This window comes from Staurois parvus, unplaced genomic scaffold (genome assembly GCF_062004578.1).
Source record: "Staurois parvus isolate SC_StPar_1 unplaced genomic scaffold, SC_StPar_1.0 ptg000137l, whole genome shotgun sequence".
Taxonomy (NCBI): Eukaryota; Metazoa; Chordata; class Amphibia; order Anura; family Ranidae; genus Staurois; species Staurois parvus.
In genome coordinates this window covers 2903159-2926033 of record NW_028317933.1, presented here as the reverse complement: position 1 = coordinate 2926033, position 22875 = coordinate 2903159, and the positions used below count along the sequence as shown (strand labels likewise).

At 39.7% G+C, this 22875-nt stretch overlaps 1 protein-coding gene across 9 annotated transcripts in view; it reads right to left on the bottom strand.

Annotated features, from left to right (window-relative positions):
* Positions 1-22875, bottom strand: part of RALGAPB (Ral GTPase activating protein non-catalytic subunit beta) — a 138939-nt gene that overhangs the window by 71773 nt on the left and 44291 nt on the right. For 4 of the 9 annotated variants that reach the window (XM_089673247.1, XM_089673242.1, XM_089673243.1 and 1 more), the window contains exons 8-10: positions 13272-13414; positions 9125-9341; positions 6746-6790 (exon numbers count right to left, since the gene is read on the bottom strand). In XM_089673247.1, the coding sequence (XP_089529373.1) occupies positions 6746-6790; positions 9125-9341; positions 13272-13414 (405 nt within the window). Of the gene's footprint in view, positions 1-6745; positions 6791-7344; positions 7381-9124; positions 9342-13271; positions 13415-22875 lie in introns of all 9 variants that reach the window. The other 5 variants (XM_089673249.1, XM_089673250.1, XM_089673248.1 and 2 more) reach the window with 2 other exon arrangements.

The following is a 22875-nucleotide window of genomic DNA, read 5'->3' as shown; positions in this document are numbered from 1 at the left end:
TACAAATCACATAGCTGTCAGACTGTACTTTCAATCTGATAAATGCTATGAATAATTTAAATATCTATTACATTGAAACCAGAATACCTGTATAGGCATACACTGTCATCTGCACATCTTTTATAGCGGTTAAAAAATGCTAAACATTTTTAACTTAATGCATTCCTTGTATTAAGGTAAACAATATTTAGGCATGAGTAACACCATCTACCACCACCGAACACCCCCCCCCCCCCCCACATACCTATACGAGTCCTCATTTGATCTAGCACTGTGCACGTTTGCAGCTTTTCTCTCCCCTCATTTCTTGGTCTCAGGCTTTGCAGAGGCAGCAGAAGCCATTAGCTCCTGCTGCTGTCAATCAAAGCTAGTGGCGAGGGAGCAGGGGTGGGGCCGAGTCCCGATGTCTGTGTCTACAGATGCAGAAAGCAGGGCTTGGGAGTGAGCACACAGGTGGGCCTCCATAGGAAGAGTTTTCCGATGGGGTACGGCCGAGAAGAGGTGGAGCCAGAAGCACCAACAGAGGACCCAAGAAAAGAAGGTTCGGGGTCACTCTGGGTAATTACATTGCACAGAGCAGGTAAGTAGAAACCGATTTAAAAAAAAAAAACAAAAAAACAAAGTATGCATTTACAACCACTTTAACATTACTCAACTTGGTCCAACTCCAGGAAAAGTAAAAATTCTCCTTTGCAGACGTATACCAAAAGAAAGAAAAAAAAAAAATCTTTTTTGTGGCAGTATGCCTATGCCCTTAAAGTACTTTTACAGCTTGTTCAGAATATGTAATTTATTTTTATTATGTACTAGTTTACATATGTTATATATTCACATCAGTCCCTGGCCTCATGGAGCTTACCATTCAAGTTGCATACACATACGGTCAATTTAGATAGAAGCAAAAGCCACACAAGCAGATATAGACCAAGCAAACTTCAAGCAGGTAGTATCCTGGTTGGGATTAAAACCCAGGACCTCAGTGTTACAATGCAGAAGTGCTAGCCACTAAGCCACTGTGATTGATTTTAGTGTGCATTGTCTGGGCACAGATTCAAATATAGAATTGTATGTGTAAACCCTAATTAAATTAAATTAATTTGCTAAAGCACTGTGTTTTGGAAATAATGATCATTTATTATGGTATAAATATTTTACATACACTACTGTGCAAAAGTTTTGTGTGAAAACATGCAGTAAATTAAGAATGCTTTCAGGAATAGAAGTGTTAATCTTTTTATCAATTAACAAAATGGAAAGTAAATGAACAGAGGAAAAAATCCAAGTCAAATCAACATTTGGCTTGACCACTCTTTGCCTTCAAAACCACATCAATTCTTCTAGGTACACTTGCACAGTTTTTGAAGAAACTCGGCAGGTAGGTTGTTCCAAACATCTTAGAAAAACTAAACCACAGATCTTCTGTGGATGAAGGCTGCCTCAAATCCTTCTGTCTCTTCATGTAATCCCAGGCAGACTCCATGATGTTGAGATCAAGGCTCTGCGGGGGCCAAACCATCACTTCCAGGACTCGTTCTTTACACGGATGATAGCTCTTCATGACATTGGCTGTATTGTCTGGGGTCATTGTCCTGCTGCAGAATAAATTTGGGGCCAATCACCCACCTCACTGATGGTATGGCATGATGAGTAAGTATCTGTCTGTATTTCTCAGCACTGAGGACACGATAGATCCTGCCTAAATCTCCAACTCCATTTGCAGTAATGCAGCCCCAAAATGTACAAGGAACCTCGACCACGTTTCACTGTTGCCTGCAGACACTCAATTATTGTACCACTCTCCAGCCATTCGTGAACAATCTGCCTTCTGTTACAGCCAAATATTTCAAATTTTGACTCATCAGTCCGGAGCACCGGCTGCCAATTTCCTGTACCCCAGTTCCTATGTTTTTATGCATAGTTGAGTCACGTAGTCTTGTTCCCACACTGGAGATATGGAATTCTGGCCACAATTCTTCCATGAAGACCACTTCTGGTCAGACTACTCTGGACAGTAGATTGGTGTACCTGGGTCCCACTGGTTTTCACCAGTTCTGCGGTACTGCTGGACATCTCCTGATGTTGAAGGGATGTAAACATGACGTGTCTTTAATCTGCTGCATTAGGTTTCCTTGGCCGACCACTGTGTCTACGGTCCTCAACGTTGCCCATTATTTCTGCTTCTTCAAAAGAGCTTGAACAGCACACCTTGAAACCCCAGTCTGCTTTGAAATATTTGTCTGGAAGAGACCTTGCTGATGCAGTATAACGTACTTGTGTTTTGTTGCTGTGCTCAGTCTTGTCACGGTGTATGACCTGTGACATGAATCTGTCCTCCACAATCTCACCTTAGTAGCAGAGATTGGCTGTTCCTCACTCAGTTTTATGCCTCCTACTCAGTTGCTTCCAACTCAGGTAATGCTTGTTTCAACCTACATATGAAATTGATGATCATTAGCACCTGCTTAGTATAAATGTTTAAACATGTACCCGACTCTAATCCTACAAAATCCCTCACTTTGTGCATGTGTAAGAACTGATGTTGGTTTCCAGCCAAAGGGCAGTCACACCAAACATTGATTTGATTTAGATTTTTCTTCTGTTCTCTCACTTTGCATTTTGTAAAATCATAAAAATAAACAATGAAAAAAAATATATATATTTTTGAAAGGCACTCTTAATTTTGCAGAATTTCTTCAAACTTCACAAAAAATTTGCACAGTACTGCATATGTATCTGAAATGTGTATTTACCTGTTTGCCTGTCATTCACCTGTCAAGGTCTCATAAAATCAATGCAAGCAACACCTAAATTAAACAACGTGATCTCTTAAATTTGGCAACATGCAAAGGAAAGCGCTAGGGAGTACAAGAGCAGGACACTATTGCGTTCTCTACCACTACAGGTTCTTTTTAAAAGCATTGTACTTTTTAAAATGTTTAAGCTGTTTTAACTAGGCATTAGTGTAGTAATATCCCACGTTTTAATTTTTCCATACCTTGTAATGGTGAGCTCACATATTGTGGCTGCAATTTGCAGTGTCAAGGTTCAGTGATACCCCTAGGCCCAGGTATTAATTCCCTAGCTTGTCCCTAGGGACAGGTAAACTCTTGTTCTGTGCTACACATTGTTTAATGCATGCCTAGCCATTTCCTCTGTCTAGCATCACAAATGTGGGAGTGCAAATATAAAGGGAAACATCTCTTCTAGCTTGATGATCTCTGTATAAACACTCTGCCTATTTGTGGCAGTGTCAGATCAAATCACTGCACCGAGCCAGACTGAGACCGAGGGATTGTGGGGTATGTAGTTTCCTCACAGGAAGTAAATGTTCTTAGGCTACAAACGTCATGCATTAACCTGTGCAGTACCATGCCACATGCCTCATGTTTGAACACAGAGTTTGCTGACACTTGAATGTGAAGAATTACTTCTACACGATCAATACTCTTCTTATACAGGTGAAAAACACAAAAGGTGAAGGTAGGAAGGTTTATAATGCCTTTAAAATGCTTGTTACCTCATACACTAGGCTGACTGGTTCCTTAACTCTAAATATATTCCCCCCCCTCCCCCGACCAAACATATTTGGGCTCTTAGAAACTGTTCCATATACACCTTTAAGTTTCATTGTACAAAAATCCTTTAAACTGAGCTTTCCTTTAAAACTCACTGGCGATTTTAACCACTTCCAGACCGGACACTTTTACCCCCTTCCTGACCAGGGCAATTTTCAGCTTTCAGTGCTATCACACTTTGAATAACAATTGCGCGGTCATGCAACACTGTACCCAAATGAAATTTTTACCATTTTTTGAGACAGATAAAGCTGTATTTTGGTGGTATTTATTCACCACTGGGATTTTTATTTTTTTTGCTATGTAAATTAAAAAGTCCAAAAATTTTGAAAAAAAGTGTTTTTTTATATAACATTTTGCAAATAAATAATATTTCATCATAAATCTTGGCCAAAATTAATTCCGTTATCTTTTTAGTAAAAAAAAAAAAATCCAAATTAGTTTAGAACCAAAAATTATAATTTTTAAACATTTTTATTTTATATTATTTTTTTTACATACTGTCACCCTAGCAGTACAGTGTCACCATGGTGACACTGTACTACTTGTGGGGGGTGATGATTTTTTTTTTTTTTTTTTTTAAACCGATTGCTTTTACACCCATATAGGATGTAAAAGCAATCATTTCTCTTTCTCTCTGCCTGCATTCTTGCACTCATTGAGTACTGAGTGAGCTGTGAGTGGTCACAGCTTGTCACATGGTACAAGGCTGTTGTGAATAGCCTTGTACCATGTGACCTCTGTGATCATTCACAGATTTCACACGTAGTAAGCAATGATGTCACATGTGACATCTTGCTTACTACTTTGCATGTGATCACTGATTGGCCAATCAGGGATCACATGATCGGGACCTCGTACAGAGGTCCCGTCCGACGATCGGTGTTTCACTGTGTCCGGATGACAGAGCGGGCACCGGATTGCGGTGTTGCGCGCTCCCAGGGAGCGCGCACAAGCAGGGTGCGGGGAGGCCGTTTATAAACGGCCACCCGACCCTGCACTGCCACCAATCGGCTGTTTATATGCAACGGCCTGTCGGGAAGTGGTTAACATGTTTTTATGTTTGTACTGTAGTAAAGTAATTAAAGTTTTTATAAATAAAACAATTGCATTCTGATTATAAGAGCATCTAAAGGCTTAATACGTATTTAAATATATACAAAGGGCCAAAAGCAATACACATATAAATACACACGCACTAAAGGTTGAACACAGAGCATGAAAAGATTACATGCATAAAGCATCTGATGTGACCTTAAAATCAAGCAAGATACCATGCATAGAGATTAGTATTTCTGCAGAGATCATTTATGCAGCAATCAAATGTAAAATTCCTTTCTGTGGTCACTGAGAATGGGCTACTTTTTTTTGTTTTGTTTTTTTTAATTTTTTTTAATGGGAGTGGTTTTGTTACAACAATGCAGGAGAGGGCTCCTGCATTTTTGTAACAAAATCACCCCAATTAAAACAAAATAAAAATAAAAAACAAAAAAAAGTAGCCTATTCTCAGTGACCACAGAAAGGAATTTTACATTTGTGATGCACAGCAACATGACCTTGTAATCAACAGCCCACAAGGTGAAGGGTACATCAGACATGGCACTGCTTCAGAAACAGGAAGCTTCACATTAGAAACAAAAAGACTGCAAGACAGCAATACTCGTTCCATGCTGTTGATCTTCTAATAGAGTAGTATTTATGGATTGCTGCTTTATCAAGAAACCTAGTTCACCGTCAAGATTATCAGAAAGACAAGTCAATCTGGCTCAATCACAGCAAACCAGTAAGATCTGTCCGACTGACAAAACTAACCATAAAAACAAAAACAAAAACAAAAAAATCCCATAGTCCACCTAAACGATCTGTAAAAATAATATTTAATCTATTAAGTAGAGCCTCAGCACTACACTCCTGTTAGTAATTGCTGTTGACTAGACTGATCACAATCTGACTGTGTGAACTGTAGAGAAAGAATATGGAAGGCAGCCATTGCGGACATGTTCTGAAAATTCTTGCTACCCAGCTGCCATGCTGTTCCAACAGCTTTGATGCTTTCTGAGTTTACAGTCCCCATCGATGCAGATCAAGAGTTTGGATTTCACCCTGAATTTCTAAGAGTTCTCGCCAATGGGCGTCACTTTAGTGCAAGTTATCTATAGTTTCATTGATGTAAATGCTTCTTTAAGGGTGGATGGGTGGTATTGAACATTTGCAGAATGCTAACTTTCAAAGGCTGTTTGTATGACCTCCAAATGGGGACCACTGATTGCTTTTATGGTTGTTTGGGGCAGTCAAAGTATACTATATACCCATAAGATTGTGGACACCTGTCCATTACAACAATATGAACTTGAAAGAGATCCGATTCCAAACCCATGGACTATAATATAGAGTTGAGCCGTCTCGGTAAAAAGAAAATATTTGAGGTTAGGCTGTGATGTTGGATAAGATTTGACTATCAACCTGCATTCCCATTCATCCCAAGTGTGTTAAATTGGGTTGCGATCAGGGCTCTGTGCTGCCCACCAGAAAGTCTCCACACCAAACGCATCACACTGTGTCTTTATGAAGATGCCCATGTGCACAGGGGCTCGGGAGCTGGATCAGAAGAGACTCTTCCCTGAACTGAGCCAAAGGTTTGGAAGTGCACAATTTTCTAAAATGCCTTTAAATGTTAAATGTATCACTAAAGTGGTTGTAAAGTCACTTTTTTAAATTAAATAAAGAGGTTTATATGTTTACCTGCTCTGTGCAATGGTATTTCACAGAGCGGCTGCTTACCTGCTCTTCTGAGGTCCCCCGCTGGAGCAGTCTGCTCCTCCTCTTCTGGGTATGCCTCCATAACAAGCTGCTTGCTATGGGGGCAGACATGTGGGCTCGCTCCTGAGCTGGCCTGTGTGTGTCCATAGCCTATGGCTTCTGCTGCTTTAAGCAAAGCTTGTGAGACCAGGAAGAGGGGGGAGAAGACCTGCAGCTGGGCACAGCTGGAAATACCTGAACTCTGTCAATTTTGACTATAATGTGCCATATCCAATGCCAAATTTATATGACAGGTGTGCATCAAAATAACAGGGCACATAACTCAAACCATTAAACAATTTGCAAAGTTTTAAAAAGTCAGATAATAAAAAAAGCTCTGCCGCACATTAATTTTTGCCATAACTATTCACCTGGAAAAACGATAAAGTTGACAACAGCAACTCTAGCCACATTTTCTGTAAAAAACAAAAATCTTTATGCATTTTTTCCCATGAGCCTCTGCTTTGGATGCAGGTTATGTCAACATACTACACCAAGATAGCTATTGAAATAAAAAGAACTACATGCACATAGATCAAACAGTACATCCAAAGAGAAGATAAAAATAACTAAAAGGAATGAAAAAACGGGAAAAAAACAAAAAAAAAACAAACAAAAAAACACATGGTTAGTGCAAATTCCTCAAATTCATGACATGAAACAAATGGGGAAGATTGGAAACGGACTGGTTTTGTCTCTATACCAATACTCATTCCCATTCAGGCTGACAGGACTCAAGGAATGAAATGATTTGTTTTTATTTTTTTACCCCACAGAGCAACAGAGAAGGATAGATACTCAGCAAAATAAAAGGCAAAATAAAAGTGAAAATAAAAACCCGGGGAATAAAAGAAAAAGCAACAAGACCACGACAATGTTAGGAAGAAAGCGAGCGGTTATCGGGACATTATAAAAAAAATTGAGAATAAAGATGATTGCAATTGAGGATAAGCTACAGATTCCTACTTACAAGATTTATAAGAAAGGAGAATTTGGATAAAAGATGCTGCAAGATAACAGAAATAAAATGGAAAGAAATCAAAAGGACAGAAGTAGTTACAAGAAAGTACTTTAAATTATGGTGTAAAGTTCAATTTAAAGAAGGAAGGCTTACTCTCATTTTTCCTTTAAAAGAATAAAAGGAAAAAAAAAAAAAGAAAAAAAAAAGAAAGAAAAATAATGATGGGAGGGGTTATGTGACAGTGACATATGAGTTTGGGAACACCGGGCACAACAATGGAAAAAAAAATCCACAAAAATGGAGGATGGCATCTACCTAACGGGGTATAACTGGTCTAATGAAATGAATCGGTCGCGTTCCAGAAATATCCATACCTGGTTGTTGAAGAGGCAAGAAAACTCAGAGCAGAAGACTATAAAAAGGAACAGAACCTGAAATATCTTCAGATGCTTTAAAACACACTTGTAAGTACACACTAAACTCTTCATATCCACCCCCGACTTCTCCTGAACAAACCCTACCCTAACATCCCCCCCACACACACACACAGCTTACCCCTGTAGAATAACTACAGCCTGCAGCAGTGTTCACTTCCATTTGGGCAGAAATCCTCTAAGGCACCAGCCTAGCTTTCACCATGAAAGATCACCCAGATATGGGAGCTGCATCCCAGAATGAGCCCCATACAAGTCTGCGAGGTCTCAGCGTACGTGTCAGACCACCCCGAAAGAGGATGTTTACCCAAGCTGGAGTAAACAGTGCTGCAGAACATGGCTCTGCTACAGGGGTAAGTAAAGTAGCTGGGGTGGGGTTGTTAAGTTTGCATTAATTTGAAAAGTATGTGGGTTATGGAAGTTTAGTGTATAAAATACAGTTGTCCTTTAAAAATTGGAGACTGATTAATGCCCAGGGCCCTAGAACACGTAGTGATTGCCAGTTTCTATTGCAAGTTAACAATATGAAGGTCGCAGCTACTGTAAGATCCAAAAAAGTCAGACAACATGCATTTTAATCAGACCATGCAGGTCTGCAAGTGTTTAATTCTATTAATTCCTAGCAACTGCTGGGAAAGGGGGTGTTTAAAAGAAATATACAAATAGCTGTCGGAGAAAAAGAAGGTCTTAAGAGAACCATTTTATATGGCGTGTATGTGGTTGATAGGGGGCAGTGGTAAAGAGGCCTTTATTCATTCCGCTGTTGAGTTGGTGTGAACTGCATGTCAATGCTGCATTGTTTCTGGCACCCAACTTTTTGGAGCAGACTCCTAGACATTAAGAAAATTTGTCGAAGCCCGCAGTTAGCTTTTTACTAGTTGATCCAACTAATAGTACCATAATAAAGTAATATATGGGACAACCTACTGAATTTAGTTTAAAAATTAACCACCCCATACTTGTATATCAGTAAATATGGTGGAACTGATCCATCACATGATCAAGACTATCATAACTGAAGGAAAAAAAAAATGTGACTAACTTCCCTAACTGCTACCTCTGCAGTATTTCATTAAAAGGTGTATTTTCTTCAGAGACATTAAAAACCGATATCAAGGTGGATGCATATATGTGAGCAAGGTGTGAATACGTGTATTTTAGGTAATAGTGCATGGATATAACGAAGAAGAGCAACACATGATTCATTTCATCTATGCAGGTAGGATGAATAAAGTCACACATGTATCTACGTCCATCCCTCCCTCACCTGCTCACTTTATTTTATTCTGCAGGTAGGAAGTATGGCAAGTTCTGAGAGGAGACAATGACCAAAAAGGTATTATAGGCTGGCATACCTGTCATACTACTGTCTCGATTGACCCCATTCTGCAGCTTGCATTGAACCAGAGCAGCATCAAACAGCCAGGAGCCAAATAAGTTCAAGATACTGTTGACTTTGGGCCTTGTTGGAGCTGGCAAGGGACGTGGCTCAGAGTTTGTTTGGTTTGGGCTGGACAGCGGGGATGTGGAAGACGGCTGCTGTTGAACCTTTGTGCTGTGTGTTGTGTTTACCTGGAATATTAAAAAAATAAATAAAATAAAATAAAAAAAAAAAAATTAGTAAAGAACACCTGTTACCTACACAGAACAACCACTGAAAAAAACTGGGAATACAGTTGTGTTAAAAATAGCAGCTGTGTGTTTAAAAAAGTGAGTAAAGTTCAAAATCCTTATAATACCTTTTATTTCCACACTTGCAAATGCATTGGGAACACTGCATAGTCTATTCCTAATCAAAACATGAAGAAAATGTTTCAAATTTGTTATTAATTTGTAACAAAGTAAAGAAAAAGGAATATTTGGCTGTTCAAAAGAATAGCAGTCTGCATTTTTCTTTACAAATTCAAACATTTACTGTATAACCTGAAAAATGCTTGAAGATTTAGCTTTCCTGTGAATCGCTGAATATTTTGTGGTATAACCACAGTTTGTAAGAACTTCTTCACATCTGTGTTGCATGGAGTCTGCTGGCACCTGTGCTTTGAACAGGTATTCCAGCCCAGAAAAATTATACTACATTCCACAATTTTTCTGCACTAGGTTTTACCTCAGAAACAACATTTTTGATGTCACCCCACAAGTTTTCTATTGGATTAAATTCCAGGGATTGGGCTGGCCACTCCATAACGTTAATCTTGTTGGTCTGGAATCTTGCTTACTAGCTTGTTTGAGGTTGTTGTCTTGTTGGAAGACCCATTTCAAGGGCATTTCCTCTTTGGCATAAGGCAACATGACCTCTTTAAGTATTTGAATGTATTCAAACTGATCCATGATCCCTGGTATGCGATAAATAGGCCCAACACCATAGTCTGAGAAACATCCCCATGTCATGATGCTTGCACAACCATGCTTCACTGTCTTCACAGTGTACTGTGGCTTGAATTCAGTGTTTGGGGGTCGTCTGACAAACAGTCTGCGGCCACTAGACCCAAAAAGAACAATCTTACTTTTATCAGTCCACAAAAATGTTGCGCTCTCGATAGGCCAGTCAATGTGTTCTTTGGCAAACTGTTGTTTTTTTCAACAGTGGGACTTTGCGGGGGCTTCTTGCAGATAGCTTGGCTTCACATAGGTGTCTTCTAATTGTTACAGTACTCACAGGTAACTTTACACCTTCATTGATCACCCTGGAGCTCATCACTGTCTTTGTAATTATGGCTATTCTTTGATCCATTTGAATGGTAGTTTTCTGTTCTCTTTCACGTCGTTTTGGTTGCCATTTTAAAGCATTTGAGATTATTTTAGCTGAGCAGCCTATCATCTGCACTTCTTTATAACAAAATGCTAAATGTGTCAAGTCTATGACCACCAATAATATATGGATACCACATCCCAAAATACTATATAACAAAGAAAAAGAGAAGAAAAGCCGAACTCTCTAGGTACCTCAACACCACCATTAAAGTAAAAAAAAAATATAATACAATATTTTATTAAACAAAATTAAAATTGTATATATCACATGTAATGGACCAATCTTGTGCTCTTATATGACTTTTTAAATAAGTTGATTGAGTTCCATCTGGAAAGGTATCTTCAGATGGAGTTGAACTCTCATGCATCTCAGCTCTTAGCGAGTCTTCATCAGGATGGAAAGAAATGGTCCGGAATAAAACCCCCCAAAAAACTAAAAAATACATAGAAAGATGCATGTCCCATATGGCAAACCTCCAATGGAGTCAGGTGAAATGCAGAGAGGATAAACCCACTCAATTCGCATGAGAAAGAAGGACAACAATCCATGCTCAAAATGTCATGAACTATAGCTTTAAGGATTCACATGGATGGTCACAGTAGATATATAGCAATCACAATACTGCATACACCTGAATAGGTCACTTAACAGGGTCCTAGAGAGCAAATCAGACTGAATATCACAAAGTGTAGCTCTAGGGGTCACATGAATGATCACAATAGAGCCACAGCCATGATGGTACTGCATGCAGCAAAAACAAGTCACTTATGGTCCCAAGGAGCACATGGCCACTAATCCATTATCATGGAAACAAAGGCACGTTACCTGTCAGAATTGCAACGTATACACGTGGGTCTTCCTGGATCGTTCCAAACAGATCCATAGAGCAGACAGCACTTGGGTTGTTTTAGACATTGTTCAGTTCAGCACTCATTTTATTCAGATTTTCATAGAGAAATGCACTATACCCAGCATGCACATTTGCTTCCGTCGTCCTTAATGTCATGACTGTTGGGTCTGTTGGTTTTCTATTACTCTACACCTACTAGTAAATTATTTGCCATGTAGAAATATAATTTATACCAAAAACAGTGATCTGATTACTCATGTTGGACTGCTATTATTTTGAACACAACTGTATGTATATATCACTCACCGGCCATTTTATTAGGCACACCTAGCTAGTGCCAAGAAAATATTCCCTACGCCATTACACAACCAGCCTGAACAGTTGATACAAGGCAGGATGGATCCATGTTTTCATGTTTATAAGCCATTCTGACCCTACCATCTGAATGTGGCAGCGACACATTCTGCCCCTTCTCTGACCTCAACAAGGCATTTTCGTCCACACAACTGTCGCTCACTAGATATTTTATGTTTTTCGGACCATTCTCTTTAAACCCTAGAGATGCCTGTGGATGAAAATCCCAGTAGATCAGTTTTTTTAAATATTCAGACCAGCCTGTCTGGCACCAACAACCATGTCACGTTCAAATTCACTTAAATTCCCTTTCTTCTCCATTCTTATACTCAGTTTGAACTTCAGCAAGTTGTTTTCACCACATCTACACGCCTAAATGCATTGAGTTGCTGCCATGTGATTGGCCAATTAGCAATTTGTGTTACCAAGCAATTGAATAGGTGTACCTAATAAAGTGGCTGGTGAGTGTATGTCTGTGTACAGCTGTGCTCAATATTAGACTTGCAATGCCATGTAACAGTGAGTCTCAGTCAGTACTATGCACCCAAGGGGCTTTTCTGATTTCAGGTGAGGAAAAATAGCTCATCTCTTCCAGGAGCTGCTCCTCCCTATTGGCCACCAAAGCTGACCATCCGACTTAGTGTCCAACAGAGAAACATAGGGAATTAGAGGAGGCTGTTAAAGCAGGACTATGCCAACCATGGTCGGTATTTGCATCATATAGCTCCCAGGGGAGCTTCTATAGTAGTGTGAATACACATGCAGAAACCTATATAAAGTGCTGAAATCAGTTCAAGATACTAAGATGCCATCGGTGTGATTTGACATATCCAACAAATCCCGCAAGTTTACAAACTTACCTTCTTTGGTCTTGCTGTGCCTTGGGAATTATGCTGCAATCATTAGTATTCTGCACTCTCTATATTCCCTCTGCTCCCTTATAATGTTCCTGGAATCACTACTGTTTTTATATGGAGCTATATCAAATACAGCATCCCCAACATTAATGTCTCACAATTCTACAAAAATGATCTGTGTGTGTGGAGGGTCTTTATACAAATTGTGCAAAACACTGTAGTCTGTGCCATGTCTAACTTTTAATTGTGTGCATGCTTGTAGACACATGCTTAAAAATATTTGTTGCATAATTTTAGGGCTGCTTGACCTATCTGGACTTTATGATGCTGGATCAACCTATCAGGACGTAGTCGAAGACATAACCTCCTTAAGTGCTTCAGCAGAAGGAGGGGGGTGGGGCAAAAAGGGCAGGACATCCTACCTATGCTGATGAAGCGCTCAAAGTTCATGGGGGGGTAAACTTTGGCTGTTTTTGCCTTGAGTGCTAAATGACCTATTATAGTAACCTAGGGTAAAGAAACAACCATTTAAAGCCCACTGGGTAATTCAGTTTGCAACCAACCGTTCTAAACCAAAAGTATTATTTTCCAGTGAATCAAGATTTTCAAAGAACAAAAATAGATTCTTGACTTCATATTTTTTTAGAACATTCCTGATTAGGGAACTACCCAGCAAATCGACTTACACTTGCTTTAATGGTGGTTTTGTTAACAGTGACAGCTCGATGTCTCCGGCTGTGTGGAGGCGTGGTGTTTGCGGTGTTCTGTGGCATGCTGAGCCGATTCACTGGAGTGGGTGGAGCGCTGTCAGCCCTGGGGCGAGAGATACCTAGTGGCAAGTAAACAAGTTATTATGAGAAGGCCAACAGACAAATGTTATGATTTGGTGGAGATTAACCACCTACACACCAATACAATCAACTAAACCAATCAAAGCAAAACTGTTTTGTCTTTGGCACTGATGCAGAAGCACATCACAGTCACCAAGATTAATACATCTGACCTTATTTAGTATAGCAAAGTCAAATGCTTTGACTACAGTCAGCAGAATTGTCATTGTTTATAGGTTATGCATTGGGTTATAGACCAAAATACTGAGACGTTTTGTCCTTCTGCAGTATAAGGTCAAAATCTAGAATAATTTATTATTAGTCCCACAATTAATGGGGATTTCCACCTTTAAAAAAATAAATTAGTAGAATAGGTAAAATCCTCACTACTGCAACAGATACTAACCACACTTCTTAATTTTTCTAGCCTCTTCCCATTGTTAGCTGAAAATTCATAAAGCAAAGAGAGAAAACACAACAGCTCCGGGCTAATTCCAGAAAAAAACTGTATTACACCCTTTGGCCAAACATAAATTCATAACCAGGGAAAAAGGAAAAAGCAACTAAGTACATATAAACCAATAAACGTTTTAAACAAGTCAACATGTTTTCACTCTGAACCCAATAATGTGACTGCAGACCTAAAAAGCGCACTTTCAGATACCTTAGTGTTTCCAGAGAGCTGTAAAACCCAGAATTCTGTCCTACAAATCCCTACTTCAGCTCCTGAGGTCTATCTAGAACGCTAGAGCAAGAAGAAAGAAAGAGCGCACAAACCTTGCGCATTACCTCAATAAATAGTGACTAATTTTATTAATAAGGAAATATACTCACAAAGTGATGGTATAACAGGCATAAGTAACCATAATCCAAACAGGGTTACAGGTAAATCGACAAGGGGGGGGTGAAGGCTAACGCGTTTCGAACGGTGCTCCCTTCTTCATCAGAGCTGGGTTTGGCAGATTGCCATACTGAAGTTTCTATCTGCCAAACCCAGCTCTGATGAAGAAGGGAGCACCCTCTAAAACGCGTTAGCCTTCATCCCCCCCCTGTCGATTTACCTGTAACCCTGTTTGGATTATGGTTACTTATGCCTGTTATACCATCACTTTGTGAGTATATTTCCTTATTAATAAAATTAGTCACTATTTATTGAGGTAATGTGCAAGGTTTGTGCACTGGCTTTCATCTTCCTCTACAGTTTTATTAAGCTTCCCCAGCTTCATGATAGAGCTGCACAACCTCTGATCACCAGCGGATGAACACACAACACGCTGCTTGTCACTAACGCCTGTTTGATCTGAATCTTTGAGCGCAGGAGATAATGGGTCTTTGGGGACTATCTAGAACTCTCCCTTACCTAAAAGTCATTGTGGTTATTCATCGTAGTCAAAAAAACTGGAAGGCAGAGAGCGTTGTGGGCCTGACCTAAACTGAAACACGTTGGGCCTAGAGTAGGAAAATGGGAAGTGTGCTTAGTTTGCCTTAGAAACTAAATTATTTTTTAATAATCTCTGAGGGAATTTTGTTGTGATGGGCAACATTACACTTCTCCGGCTGGAATGGATCAAATACAAAACGTTACCCTTCACACAGTTAAAGGCCAACTGAAGTCTCAAACAGTTTTTCTAGCCTTGTGCCATCATGGGTTACATGTTAGGATTTGTAACCCATTTTCAAATGAAAATGCCTTAAAATAGCTTTATGGGGGTGGAGTTTCAGTGGAAATTTGTGTTCTGCCCATTAGTTCACATTTACCAGAAACCTGCCTATGCATATAAGGGGTGTCTGCGGATAACGACAAACTGTGTTTCTCTGACTAAAGGTGATTAAATACCCTTGCTATAGGTGTAGGCCATTTACATACCTCCTAAAGCCTGACTGGAAAACTCCTAAGACATTTCTAGGTGAGGCCTAGTCATTACTGCTCATACCTCCACCATCACAGAAGTGAGCTTTTTCTCTGAATCAAAGCCCCTTGCACGCTCTCTCCCCCCTCATGCAGTAGCTCTGAGAGCTCACTCCTGTCATGGAGGAGGTGAGCAGTAATGACTAAGCCTCACCTAGCAATACCCTGGACGTTTTCAAGTCAGGCTTCGGGAGGTATGTAAATGGCCTACACCTATAGCAAGGGTATTACTTAACTTTAGTCAGAAGTGCAGTTTGTTTTTATCTACAGACATCCCTTATCTGCATAGGCAGCTTTTTGGTAAAGGTGAACTATCCCTTTAAGTGCTCTGTGCAGGAACAGTCTTGCCCTCCGATTTCAGTGCCCTATGCAAGAACAGACAAGTAACTATCAAACCCCTCATCACGAGTCTTCTCGCAAACTTGCTGTGCTGACAAACAGAGGGAACACGAGAGAGAAGATCTGTTAAATTACAGATGCACTGGATAGTCTGGTCAGGCTCCAATGTTTATTTGAAAGCAAAGTCATGTAGACACTCTGTGCAACTGTCATTACAGGAAAGTGGAGGAAGAATGTACAAATAGATCTTTAGTACAATGTCTATCTTATGACTTCAGTTGGATTTTAAGCAAGAAAAAAAAAAGAAAATGATGAACTCCAAATACCCAGGTCACCCCTCCGGACCACGCTGCACATAGCGACCGTGATACCCTGTGCTGCCATTGTAGTGGTCCATTATAATGCTTGCAATGGCAAGCGCTCAAAGAGAACCGCTTCTGGGACACTTTGGAAGAAGACTCAGATGCGCTTCACATGGTCATGTGGTTGTACTGACCACTGAGTGCTTTCCATTGCAAGCATTACGATGAATACACACTCTAAGGCTATGTACTGTGGTGTATAGTGTAGGAACCACTATGAAGCGGGGTCCAGAGAGGTGGCCAGGATATTTGGAGTTTGTTCAAATTTCTATTCTTCATGAAAATATGAACCTGCCCTATAATGGAAAATTACCAAAACAATATATTAAAAAGAAAGAAATATATAAGTTTGGTGTGACGCCCCATTTGATATTACTTTATAAACTATATATTACCTTCCATTTTAGAAACACATGTCAAGGAGCAGTGTGCCCATGATGGACAGTTGTAGAATCCATCCCAGCTGCCTGTCAAAGTCTATGGCATGCTGCGGCTGGACAGGGTTGAATGTCGTACCAAGTACCGGCATTTCGGGCATTTGTACAGGGTTCTAAATGAGAGTACCACTCAGTACAGTGAGCACCACCTGCATCTCCCACACTGTACCTAGATGGTCTTGTGTAAAAGGGGCCTTAAAGTGTAACATCAAAGTTAAAGTCCATTGAAAGTGGACTTGAATTTAAAAAGGTAAAGATCTGCTACGTGATATGAAACATCTAGAAATATAAATTGTGCCTGCGCAGAACTTTGAAAGCGTAACCCCGTCTTTAATTCGTCCTGAACAAAAAAAGCAGTGCTTTTCCTGTGGTACAGAACTCTGATTGCTAGTTTTGTGATGTCATTAGTGTGCTGCTCACTTCTCCTTGATTGAGAGAAAGCTGTACCACATTATCTGCAGTGTGAGGATCTTCTTGCTTCAATCATTCTGTGCATTTTTGCTACCTCTACCTCTTCTGCCTGACTGTTCCCCAACATTAGATACCAGTTGGGAAGATTTCCCAGGTTGAAGAAAAGTTCTACTCCCCTACCAAGATTGTCACCTCCACACAGAGACCGTGCAGAACAAACCATGGTTGGTCAGTAATGGGGAAAAGACTAGCTGCGGGAAACCACAAACAATACTGGTGACTACCCTGGCCTCTGCCTTCCTGTTTTTGGGCGCTACATCCATAATACAGGTATTTTTTTAAACCATCCTGGATCTACATTTAACACCCCTCTTTTTTTTAGCAGATCAAACAAGGAAGGTAAAGATGGTCTTAAATGGTTTGCATGTAGCTTTGAATTTGAGCGATTGCTAGAAGGAAACACTACAAGACCATCCCAAAGTTATTTGAGAATTTGATCCTTATTTTGCATAACAGCCTTTATTTAAAATAATAAGCACAGAGCAACGATGTGCCGTTATCAACAACCACCTGACTTGAGGAGTTTCATTTAATGTTACTTATTGGCTACAATCAGATCCTGCACATGATATACTGTTCTCTGAGTTATTAAATAAATTTAAATTAAATACATCCGTTTTTATACATGTAAAATGCATTTTCTAGCAGATTTTCTTGAATAAAAACAAGTCTCGATAGTATTCACAGTATACTTGTAGTGTGTACGTAGCATTCTGTTGATCTCCAAAAGTCAATACAACACTACAATTAAACTGCTGTTTGAAAAGTGACGTCATCTACCGAAAGTGATCAACAGCTACTGCCAAATTTTCCCATCACCATTCACACCAAAATATTGAATGTTGAGATTAGAGAAATCTAAGAAGGAAACATGCTGAAAGATTAGGCCATCCTACATAAATCAATCACCAATTTTCTTTAATTCCAATAGATTTATGAAAGTGCAGTATTCTATATTTTGTAAGTCAGTAATGTTTGCTAAAAGATACATAATGGCTTCGCTTTTCAAAATAAATAATGTACAGCACAAAAAGCTGCAAAGATTGAGCCCCCCCCCCTCACACTATGCTTGCATTAATGCAACTGAAATACAAAGGGATTGTACAATCAGACTGTAACCTACATGGCCAGCAAAATACTTGCTTGCCCAGGAGCCAGCTATATATTGCTTACGAAAGCTGCTGAGCCACATGTCAAAATCTTCTGAGCTTGGCTCCTGAATATGCAGACCACTCTCCATTCAATCCAATGGAGAGTTTGCACTCTGCTGAAGCAGACTGAATGGAGAGAGTTAATGTGCATGCATGGGAAAAGCTCAGAAGATTTTGGCATATGGACTGATGGCACTAAAGGCGATATCGCACTGGATCAGATAGAGAAGTATAAGATTTTTGATAGTGGGTGACAGTGCAAAGTGTAATTACACCCAAAAATGAAGTTACACTTTAGGCCTCATTCATGGATGTACCTATCCGTAAACCAGTACCAAGGCCTGTCTTTGCCTGCATGGGATAGTCCCATTCATATTTACGGAGATGCAGCGCTATCACGGAAACAGTCTCAAGCTGATCCCAATTTGAAAGCCACGCGGGTGCATGTCCTGGAACACACACTGCGTTTATGGACACACATCTGCACAGCTGTCAAACTGGGACCAGCAGCTGTGTCTGTACAGCCACTGCATCCCCATAGACATGAATGGAGCTGCTTGCACACAGACACATGGAACACCTGTGCATAGCATGCAGGCAAAGATGGCACTTCACGCAGGTGTACAGATAGGTATGACCATGTGACTGAGGCCTTACAACTACAGTCCATTCAAACTGTATGTCAGCTTATTGGACTAGGAATATTTTTTTTCACGAGAGCATTGCAATAGTGCCTCAGCCCACTGGGCTTCATTTTGTCAGCAATCCTGTTATCTTAGCTGCTTGTGCTGCAAAACAGCTATTCCCAAACACACCCACTACAGGCTGGCTTTCACATAACGTAAAAAAGAAAAAAAAAAAAAAAAAAAAAAAGGAGGTCACTACTAATCAGTTTCTTATAGCCACCAACCCAAGTTCAAAGCAGCCCTGAACATGTGGAAGGTAAATGGGTGATGTGGTAGAGAAAGAAGTTGCACAGTACAGGTTTTGACGGACAAGTTAACTGGCCTTGCTGAGACACCATGGTTGGATAATTGCTGGACTAATACAGATGTACCTAGTAGTATTAAGTCGCATCTAACTGAACTCTAATGCTGAAGACTTTTCTCTACTCATTCAAGTATCTTGCTCAGCTCTTATGGGCATCAGGAATATACCCTAATATTTAAAACTGCATTGAAGACTCATTATTACAAATATGCTGGGATACAGAGGGTAAAATAAGTATAGAACACGTCTCCATTTTTATCAGTAAATATATTGCTAAATATTCTATTGACTTGAAAATGTTCACCACATGTCGATAAACAACCCACACAATCCATACATACAAAGAAACGAAAACAAATAAGTTCAGAAATTAAGCTATGTGTAATAAAATGGAATGACAAAGGGAAAAAGTATTGATCACATGAAGAAAGAGAGGTGCAAAAGGCATGGATAGCCAAGACACCAGCTGAAATCTATCAGTAATTAGAAAGCAATCCTGCCCCTTGTTAGTGCAAATTAATATCTGCTGGTTCAGTCTTAACCGATATCCGATAAAAATGTGTCATTACCAAGGTGTCACACAAGAAAAATCTCATGATGGGTAAAATCAAAGAGCTCTCTCAAGGCCTTTGCAACCTTACTGTTGCAAAACATACTGATGGCACTGGTTACAGAAGGATTTCAAAACTTCTGAATGTTCCAGTGAGCACTACTGGGGCCATAATCCAGAAGTGGAAAGAGCATCATTTCACCATAAACCGGCCACGATCATGTGCTCCTCGCAAGATTTCTGACAGAGGAGTGAAAAGAATTATCAGAAGAGTTGTCCAAGAACCAAGGAGCACTTGTGGACAGCTTCAGAAAGACCTGGAATAAGCAGATACAATTGTTTCAAAGAAAACAATAAGTAATGCACTCAACAATCACTAAAACGTTAGTTACCAAAGAAATGTTCCAATAAATACAACACTTCTATTATACCAACATCATTGCGCCAATGTAATAAAGAGGAAATACACTCACTGGATGCTATTATTAAAAAATTCAAAATAATAAAAATGTGAAAAATATACAAATCACAAATAATAGCGCAAACCAAATGCACTCAACAACCATGGCCTTTATGCACGCTCACAACGCAAGACTCCATGGCTGAAGAAAAAGCATGTTGAAGCTCGTTTAAAAAGTTTTCTGCACAACATTTAGACAAGCCTGTGAAATACTGGGAGAATATAGTCTGGTCAGATGAGACCAAAATTGAACGCTTTGGATACCATAATACTCACCATGTTTGTAGGTCAAATGGCACTGCACATCACCCCAAACACACCATCCCAACAGCGAAGTTAGGAGGTGGGATCATCATGGTGTGGGGCTGTTTTTCAGCATACGGTACTGGCAAACCTCATGTTATTGAAGGAAGAATGATGGGAAAAATATACCAAGATATTCTTGATAAAAATCTGCTAGCATCTACCAGAATGATGAAGATGAAACGAGGGTGGATATTTCAGCAAGACAATGATCCGTAACACAAAGCCAAGGAAACTCTCAGTCGGTTTCAAAGAAAGACAATGATTCTGCTAGAATGGCCCAGCCAATCACCTGACTTGAATCCCAATAGAAGATCAATGGAAAGAACTAAAGATCGGAGTTCATAGAAGAGGCCCACGGAACCTTCAAGATTTGAAGACTGTATGGAAGAATGGACCAAAATCACACCTGAGCAATGCATGCGACTAGTTTCTCCTTACCGGAGGCATCTTGGAACTGTCATTACCAACAAAGGATTTTGTATGAAGTATTAAATCAATCTCAGCGGGTTCAATACTTTTTCCCTGTGTCATTCCATTTTATTACACAGAACTTAATTGATGAACTTACTTGGTTTCTGTGTATGTATGGATTGCAGTGGTTGTTAACGAAATTTCATGCCAAAAGCACATTTAGAAAAATATTTACTGAGAAAGATAGTGACGTGTTTATTACTTATTTTACGCGCTGTATGTTCCTTACACTCAGAGATGAGGAGGCTATGTGAATGAGTTGTGAAATGTCATCAGCATTACAAGACAACCCCAGTTAAGATATTAGAAGGTATATTGTGACAAGGATCAATGACAACCTTTATGGACACTATTACAGATGAAAAAGGATGTCCTGCCACAGCACTTGCGAAAACCTATAATATACAACATAAGAAACAATACAAACAGCACGACTTGCAAAACACAGAATACTGCAGCTTGTTGGCATTTCCCCCGAGTGGAAAGGACAGAATCAGTAGTTATTAATAACCATTTCCTTTAGCCCAGATTTTTAGACCACATTGATGGCAAGTGAAGGCTTAGATACCATATCTGAGTAATCTTTCCAACCCCATGTTCTTAAAGACTGCAACTCCTGAAGAAGAAACATATGAGTTTGCAATAGTTACTTGTTAGATCTCTTGTAAACATCCCACATAATCATCTGTTCCTTCAACGACTGCTAAGGCAGAGAGCTCCACTTTACTATAATCTCTAATGGTGAACATACACTTGGAGGTCTATGTCTAAAAAAAGATAGATGAATGAATGTGACACATATCCACACAACTCCAACAAAACTTGCCGTATTCTGTGTAATCTTGTATGACTGTAAGCATCAACCACTGGACATGATGCATTTTAATTCCTGATTGAGATATTTAAAAACAAACAGCACATTATGACATCTGGATGGTGTTTGCAATCATAAGAGATAATTGTATTGCACAGAGTATAACATTCCACTGGAGCTGTGCGCATGCGTGTTACATTCATTGAGTGAACTTTTTATACGTACATCCCTAAGCGATTCGTGATCAATTTAGGTGCACGTGATCACAAACAAGCGATCATGATCAATTAACATGTTAAATGGTATTGCTCAAAGTAAAGTCGATCACTAGCTTACTAAACTGATTGAATGAAAGTCTTTGGTTTGCAATTTGGTTTAGCTACACTGATTGTTTTACTGAATGAGCCTATCGGCACCTTTGGTCATTTCATTATCTCTCTTGGATGCTCAGATATATAACCCAACAGTGTCTGAATTCCTGTGTCCTCCAATGAATGAGGAAAAAAAAAAAATCATATTAAAAAGTGTCACTAAACCCACAACAGTAAAAATCAGTCTGTATATGTAGTAAAGCATGCTTGTTATACTCACTGTTGAATTTAGAGAGTTAATCCTCTGCATTGTGTAAAAAGGATGTTTAATCCAGTCTTCTCCTATACTCCCCTTCCCTCCCCTTCTTCCACTGTTCCTGACTAATCTCCTGATAGGACAGAGCCTTGGGGGCAAGTTGCACATGCTGAGTTTGGTGTGTATTACTAGTTTTTTTTTTCTTGAGGGAGTGCATATGATCAGCATAAGGCCAGATAGCACTGTCTAGACCAGGGGTAGGCAAACTGCGGCTCTCCAGCTGTTGCAGGACTACAAGTTCCATCATGCCTCCGCAAGTCATAGCTGTAACTGTCAGTTTTGTAATGTTGCAATGCCTCATAGGGAAATGTAGTTCCACAACAGCTAGAGAGCCGCGGGTTGCCTACCCCTGGTCCAGACAGACCAGGGTTCCTGTAGTCTCATAGGACAGTGAGAGGAGAATGAAAACTCCTACAAGCTTTAACCAGTGCTCTGCTGGACATTGATACAATTCACAAGACTGCTCTAACTGCTGATGAGAAAATGTATTTATCAGTTTATATTTACTATATAAATATAGTAAACTTCTCCCAGAGCGAATTGGAGTCAAGGTTGGCTCACTCCTGGCTCCAA